Source organism: Mizuhopecten yessoensis, unplaced genomic scaffold (assembly GCF_002113885.1).
Source record: "Mizuhopecten yessoensis strain PY_sf001 unplaced genomic scaffold, ASM211388v2 scaffold6877, whole genome shotgun sequence".
NCBI lineage: Eukaryota > Metazoa > Mollusca > Bivalvia > Pectinida > Pectinidae > Mizuhopecten > Mizuhopecten yessoensis.
Window position 1 is genome coordinate 18391 of NW_018406769.1, and position 8529 is coordinate 26919.

Here is an 8529-nt window from a genome sequence, read left to right on the forward strand (position 1 = left end):
GGATCTGTTACTAACATTCATTGTTGACACATCTGTTATTGACATTTATTGTTGACACTCTCACATCTGTTACTAACATTTTTTGTTGATTATGTCATGGGAGATACTGGCTGTTTTCAATGATATTGTCATTCATCATACATTCTATCTTAATGTGTTTAAGACGTAGTCATATCGGATGTTACATTTTGTTCCATTAATTATTGCTAATTTTGTCGAAAACAATATAACTGGACTTTGTCACGTGTGATACTATTGTTTGCCCTACCAATACTTACAAGATTGATCTCCTTCACGCAAATCACAAAATGGTCTAAGTATATGTAATATTCTTAAACAAAACTCATCGAAATAATATGTTCCAAATACGTTGTTAGAGTTGACGAATAGCCTGAAGTTTACAATAAGGCTATCAAGTGTATATATCATTAGTTTGTTATGTTTTCTTGACCTTCTCTTTAACCTCAAAGTCGAAAATATTAGAGCAGGAAACATACATAGAGACCCTTCCAAAATAATACGGAAAATCAGACCAGGTTGGCCGGAAGGATAAGCGTCATCTGTTTTATCATCGACATATCCTAGGTAAATTAAGGACAAATTCAGTTAATGACACGTTCTCAAACGAGAACCGGGAATGCAACGAAACATCCAGGTAAACTTATGAGCAACAACAGCATGTAACTTTTTGTTACACTAGAAAATAGAATAATCCCAACGATATCATGATAGTAACTGCAAGCTCCTGATTACCGAATGAATACCTTATGTTGGTGTATTGATATAAAGAAAGGGAAAGCTACGATCGGAAAATCAAAATCGTCATGCTTACCGCAATCTGTTCCTGTTGGTCATTTTGTAAGTTCAAGTCCAAGTTCAAGTTCATTTATTTCCTTCAGTTTTACAGCTCATTAAGTAAAGATCGAGCTAATGTCTGAACTGGAGAGACTGTATGGTTCTGTGATCTTGGTTAAGAAGGTTAATAGATCAATGTAGTCAATATATGTCTTTCTATTTAATGAATGTGTAAAATACAGTATGTGTAAAATAAATTAATTGTTTGAATACAGTATGTGTAAAACAAATTAATTGTTTAAATAGAGTATGTGTAATTAATTGTTTGAATACACCATGTGTAAAACAAATTAATTGTTTAAATACAGTATGTGTAAAACAAATTAATTGTTTAAATAGAGTATGTGTAATTAATTGTTTGAATACACCATGTGTAAAACAAATTAATTGTTTAAATACAGTATGTGTAAACAAATTAATTGTCTAAATACAGTATGTGTAAAACAAATGAATTGTTTAAATACAGTATGTGAAAAACAAATTAATTGTCTAAATACAGTATGTGTAAAACAAATTAATTGTTTAAATACAGTATGTGTAAAACAAATTAATTGTCTAAATACAGTATGTGTAAAACAAATTAATTGTTTAAATACAGTATGTGTAAAACAAATTAATTGTCTAAATACAGTATGTGTAAAACAAATTAATTGTTTAAATACAGTATGTGTAAAACAAATTAATTGTCTAAATACAGTATGTGTAAAACAAATTAATTGTTTAAATACAGTATGTGTAAAACAAATTAATTGTCTAAATACAGTATGTGTAAAACAAATTAATTGTTTAAATACAGTATGTGTAAAACAAATTAATTGTCTAAATACAGTATGTGTAAAACAAATTAATTGTTTAAATACAGTATGTGTAAAACAAATTAATTGTCTAAATACAGTATGTGTAAAACAAATTAATTGTTTAAATACAGTATGTGTAAAACAAATTAATTGTTAAAATACAGTATGTGTAAAGCAAATTAATTCTTTAAATACAGTATGTGTAAAACAAATTAATTGGCTAAATACAGTATGTGTAAAACAAATTAATTGGCTAAATACAGTATGTGTAAAACAAATTAATTGGCTAAATGCAGCATGTGTAAACCAAATTAATTGGCTAAATACAGTATGTGTAAAACAAATTAATTGTTTAAATACAGTGTGTTTAAAACAAATTAATTGTTTAAATACAGTATATGTAAAACAAATTAATTGTCTAGATACAGTATGTGTTAAACAAACTAATTGGCTTAATACAGTATGTATAAACAAATTAATTGTTTAAATACAGTATGTGTAAAACAAATTAATTGGCTAAATACAGTATGTGTAATACAAATTAATTGGCTAAATACAGTATGTGTAAAACAAATTAATTGGCTAAATACAGTATGGGTAAAACAAATTAATTGGCTAAATACAGTATGCGTAAAACAAATTAATTGTCTAAATACAGTATGTGTGTAAATACTGTATGTGTAAAACAAATTAATTGTTTAAATACAGTGTGTTTAATACAAATTAATTGTTTAAATACAGTATGTGTATAAATACAGTATGTGTAAAACAAATTAATTGGCTAAATACAGTATGTGTAAAACAAATTAAATGCCTAAATACAATATGTGTAAAACAAATTAATTGTTTAAATACAGTGTGTTTAATACAAATTAATTGTTTAAATACAGTATGTGTAAAACAAATTAATTGTCTTAATACAGTATGTGTTGAAATCAAATTAATTGTTTAAATACAGTATGCGTATAAATACAGTATTTGTAAAACAAATTAATTGTCTAAATACAGTATGTGTAAAACAAATTAATCGTTTAAATACGGTATGTGTAAAACAAATTAATTGTCTAAATACAGTATGTGTAAAACAAATTAATTCTCTAAATACAGTATGAGTAAAACAAATTAATTGTCTAAATACAGTATGTGTAAAACAAATTAATTGTTTAATTACAGTGTGTGTCAAACAAATTAATTGTCTAAATATAGTATGTGTTAAACAAATCAATTGTCTAAATACAGTATGTGTTAAACAAATTAATTGTTTAAATACAGTTTGTGTAAAACAAATTAATTGTATTGGCGTTCAAGAAACTTAAAAACCACAAATATTAGGAAATACGTACAAATATATAGATTGTTTCTATATTAATGCGGTATGACGTTCATATTTAGTGTAATGTCCTTATAGCCGATGAAGTGTCTTATTTAATTGATTTTTGATTCAAATAAAAACTTTTGATTGAATATGTCACCGTCTATACTTCGCCATGATTTGTATCAGAAATTAAGGAATCTATTTTAGGCAAAATCACATTAAATTTATATAAACGTTAAGGTTGAATTTTTGATTTAAAAAAATACTTCCTTTGTCATGGTCTGATTAAGATACGACAATCATGACAGAAAGAAAAGAGTGTAATATCTTATTTGATTGATTTTAGGTTTTATTAAATATGTCGGTGTCTGTACAATGATTTGTATCAGAAATTAAATTTGTTTTTAGGTAAAATCACATAAAATGTGGTTATACACGTCTGGGTTGAATATATAATTTGAAATAAAATGTGTCCTTTGTCATGGTATGACAAAACATAATAGAAAGATAACGTTTAAAAAAATAATTTTAATTCAATATAGATGTAACACATAAACCTTCATAACAACTTTCACTCAAACACACATTTTGTAGAAGTAAGGAATGTCCTGCAGTGTGCTATGATGCTCCTGACAAATTGGTCTTCCATCACCCAGACCTTAACAAAAATATAAACAGGTTCGCATGACTTAATCAACTCGGTATCTGATTTTTCACCGTTGAATTGAAATTATATTTTAATTTTATTTGATTGCATAAAAAAACCGACAACGGTGAAATAACAATACAAATTCCCTATTCAATTATAACACTCCTGATTGACAGACACTTCAACCACTACCTCAACCAATGTAAAATAGCCGTATATCTTTTATCCCATCATTGTTTGCCAGATACAATTCCCATTTTGAATTTACTGCCAATATACTCAAACACGTGCAACCATGCACTTTCAACAGCCGGTAAAAAGTCTTCCCCCATCAACTCCTTAAAAGCATCCCGAATGGCTGGCCACAGATGCTGAAATAAAGAGTTGTTTTTATCAAAACTGATGTATTTTTGAATAGGTAACCGTCTTAATAGTGTTCAAAGGGAGACAACTCCGAAATAATGTGTCGTACACAGCTTTATGCTGCTTTACAACATTTTCGTGTAAAGCTTAATGTCAATAGTACCTGCATCTTCAAGGACAGCTACAAAATGTTAACTAATGAGATGTACCTTTGTCAAATAAGGCGAAATAGTTAAATTTTCGTTTGCAATTTTCTTTTCATAACAAATGGGGTAAGCGCCGAAGTGCACATTAAAAACAGTCCGAGGAAAACGCATTAACATTCAAGTTATGAGTCCGAAAGTAAGCTTAGTTCATGCACCTTGTTTATACCATATACTTGTAGGAGGAAACTGATATTAAAGAAAAGGAATGGGAGCAAGTATTATTAACTTTTAAAAGGTATATAAATTATACATAACTTTTTTTTTCTTTTAATCACCAGCAGAAAAGAAAAAACAGCAAGGACGAGCAGATGGACGACAAATGTATCCGAAAAAAGGATAAACAGCAAGAGTGAGCAGAGGGACGACACATGCATCCGAAAAAAGGAGAAACAGCAAGGATGAGTGGAGGGACTACACATGTATCCGAAAAAAAGAGAAACAGCAAGGATGAGTGGAGGGACTACACATGTATCCGAAAAAAAGAGAAACAGCAAGGATGAGTGGAGGGACTACACATGTATCCGAAAAAAAGAGAAACAGCAAGGATGAGTGGAGGGACTACACATGTATCCGAAAAAAAGAGAAACAGCAAGGATGAGTGGAGGGACTACACATGTATCCGAAAAAAAGAGAAACAGCAAGGATGAGTGGAGGGACTACACATGTATCCGAAAAAAAGAGAAACAGCAAGGATGAGTGGAGGGACTACACATGTATCCGAAAAAAAGAGAAACAGCAAGGATGAGTGGAGGGACTACACATGTATCCGAAAAAAAGAGAAACAGCAAGGATGAGTGGAGGGACTACACATGTATCCGAAAAAAAGAGAAACAGCAAGGATGAGTGGAGGGACTACACATGTATCCGAAAAAAAGAGAAACAGCAAGGATGAGTGGAGGGACATTGGTGACATATGTAACAATTATAACGCCAGACTAATCGTCAACAATCAGCTCACGGCCTTCATCTGGTAGAAGTGTTATGCAGTGGCTATGTCAAACAATGGTTTATATATTTATATGAAATGAAAAGTTCCGATGCAGCTTGATAAGTTACAATAACCTACATTTTTGTCTTCTATATCTCTAAAGCGGGCATTTCATCCTATAATAAGAATTTCCAGATAGATAACTACAAACACACGATGGAGAATCTGATAATTTAGATAATAAAGATCACTAATAACTATTTAGCGCACTACAATTGTGTCCGCATTTAGTAAGGAGAATATTAGAGCTCTGGATCCGTAATAAGCTACATATACCTACCGGAACCATTTCAGTTTTGACGTTGTACATGGCGTGACGCTCGCCCATGGCAATAAGGACGTTTGTGAGAAAAACGGAGTCCTCCAGACTCTCCACGGCCGCGCCTAGTCCCTGCATCACGATCGTGGCGTGGCGGGTCAACTTTTCCTGGTCAAACTCCAGCTGCTCAGAGCTGTCGCATCGCATCAACTTGTAGAACAATTTCTTCATACCCTCGTTGCTCTCGAATAACCTGTCAATTAAAAACGTTGTTTGGTAACTTGGAACATAAACACCTTCACTGGTAATAATTTGTAAATGTATCTTAACTTACTCCATTAATACTATAGTCATCGGTAATAAAATGTTTAGTGTTACAGTGCCTTATATAATAAGTAAAACAATCTTTGTTAATTTAGATTTCAAACATCTTAATCACAAGGTATAGAATGTATGGCTGAATATAACATTGAAACGTTAAATTAATAGTCATATCACAGCTTGACAAAGGGACCAGTCGGTTTTGAAACGTTGCGACACGCTTCATACGTGCATTGTTTGTGTAGAAAGTAAAACTTTGATATCATATATTTCCAAACTGATGAATGTTATTGGAAATCTTTGTTATCCAATATCTTAATAAAAAGATATCAAATGTGTGGTTGAATATAAGGTTGAAACGTTAAATCGATATACATATCTGAGCCAACCATAGTAAAATATTAGTGTTACAATGTCTAACATAATAATTCACGTTCACCTTTGTTTATCCAGCATAAACATTTAGATAAACATCTTAAACACAAGACATTTAAATGTTGTAACATGTGTCCAATATCCAGTATGAAAACTCACACATATTACCCTACAATGGAATGTACATAACGAAATATACAGGTAATTAACAATGAATTTGTAATCTATTGTTACTACTTTGGAGGATACAGTTTGGTAACCTCACCAATCAATGTTGTCTCTGTAGGATAGGGCTTAACGAGCGTCACACATCACACTACAAATTAGGACGGTGTTGTAGACGGGCCGGTTGTACTCTAGCCATCTATACATCTGTTCCGTCCTTTCCCCAGTTGTTTACCGTGCTGGGATTCGACTTTCTATTTTTGTAGACTCTTTACTCCCATGTCAAATTAGGAGCTTTAGTGAGTAAAAACCGAGAAAAAAAATTATAGCAAGTAAATAAGTTAAGTATTTACTCGAAGCAAGACTATCAAAATTTGAATACTTTTATACATATATATATAAGATATGTGTCAAAGAAGTAATATAGACGGTAAAATCCCATATAACACTGGATCCTAATGGAGGTATGTCCGTTGGATACGAATTACTTAAAGTAGTATATGGGGCAAAGAAGTAATTCCAACAGTGTGGACAAGTTTGGGTTGTCAAATTTTCGGAGCGATCCGCTCCTTTTTCAAGACACAGTGAAACAGAACAGTTACATGTACATATACATCATATTACAAGAAGATAGAATTGATATACTATCATTGAAAATATAGCTATTATATAAAACCAATAGTCCCCTCGGCTAAAGACAGCCGAAGGCAGCAATTACGCTGAGAGCATCGCGGCAAAGGAACGCTGATGTAGAGGACCTATTCTTGCGCAAGATGCACTGTCATATAAAGTGAGTCAACGAGAAATATCAAAAACGTAGAACATGTGCATTTGGAAATCTGGCCCGGCAGCAGGGTTAGGTGTAGGTAGCTTGCTGCTTACCACAAAATCTCTAATGTGTTTAGATCGTAGACCTGTGGCAAGGCATTTTAATATGCCTAGCCATAGTTGGAAAGACATGCAGGTTGTTGCCATAGATCATTGCCCTACATGGGATGAAACGAGACGACGTACGAGAGAACGGTTTTGGATCACCAATCTACAAACCCGCTACCGTAAACTCTCGAGGTATGAACGAACGATAGGCGGTTGCCATCCGCTCGTTTTCCTTCCAGGGGGCATTTGACCTAATGATTCATTACTGCACAGTTGGTCTGCTATCTCGCCTGCCTGCTGCTTCATGTCAGTGTGTGTGACCAACAGCCGTTGTCAGATTTATTTTGCAGATTTATACAGTATCTTAGCCATTTTATCTACTTATTCCTCCTGCACTCACTTATTTGATAATTACATGCACAATTCCTGCAAACCAATAGAGGCACATGCATTATTCCTGCAAACCAAAAGAGGCGACTAAGTGGGACCCCCTGCTGTGACTTAGATCCATCGCAGTATTGAGAGGCGACTAATGAGACATTCCGTAGCGGATTGGAGATTTTTCAATAGAGAATACATTGTCCCGAGAACGACAAACAAGAAGGTTGAATTACCTGTAACCTCAGTTGATATACCGTCCCAGATATGTTCAGATTTCGCCATGATATCATTATACAAATATAATCATAACTAATGAATTTCCATTGAACCCATTGGGTTATATACAACATGTTCACCCTCAAACCTGGCATGAAAAATGTGGTATGCAAGCTCTAAAGCTTTACTGAAAGTCGTTAGCATTTTATTTTATCATGCATATGTATAACTCCCCTGTTATGTAGTGAATACACCAATTTTATATTTCTGCATATTAAGGATCTTTGATTGGTTAAAATCTCCCCTAAAAGATTTATGAAACTCGTCACGAATTTTTCATTTTAGCTGGCAAAAGGCTCGCTAAAATGAAAAATTCTTGGACTCGTTTCATAAATTTCATATGACATGGAAACTCATGTAAGATCCTATATATCTTATATGTATCAACGAGTCGTAGTAAATCATATTTTCCCGTAACGGTATAAAATAGTCACGGAAACCGATCATCCTCCAACGATTTTTGAACATTATGATTGATTATAAAATATAATATAAACTTTATTCATTTTATAACAATTATGAAACAAGAGGCCCAAGGGCCTTAGCGGTCACCTGAGTTATATCATAGATACTGGTAGCTTTATTTTATTGTTTAGATGTGATGTGGAAATCAGCATGTAAACTAAGTGAAATACAATACTTGTCATGTCATCAATGGATAAGAATTTGAAAATATTGGTAAATGTTCCCTTTGGGGCCCCGC

At 32.6% G+C, this 8529-nt stretch overlaps 1 protein-coding gene across 1 annotated transcript in view; it reads right to left on the reverse strand.

Moving 5' to 3' along the window:
• Positions 1–3521: 3521 nt before the first annotated feature.
• LOC110452790 (neuroglobin-like) overlaps positions 3522–8529 on the reverse strand; it is a 34724-nt gene continuing 29716 nt past the window's right edge. The window contains exons 3-4 of the mRNA XM_021501466.1: positions 5454–5685; positions 3522–3987 (exon numbers count right to left, since the gene is read on the reverse strand). Coding sequence (XP_021357141.1) covers positions 3847–3987; positions 5454–5685 — 373 coding nt within the window. The 3' untranslated portion in view covers positions 3522–3846. The remainder of the gene's footprint in view (positions 3988–5453; positions 5686–8529) is intronic.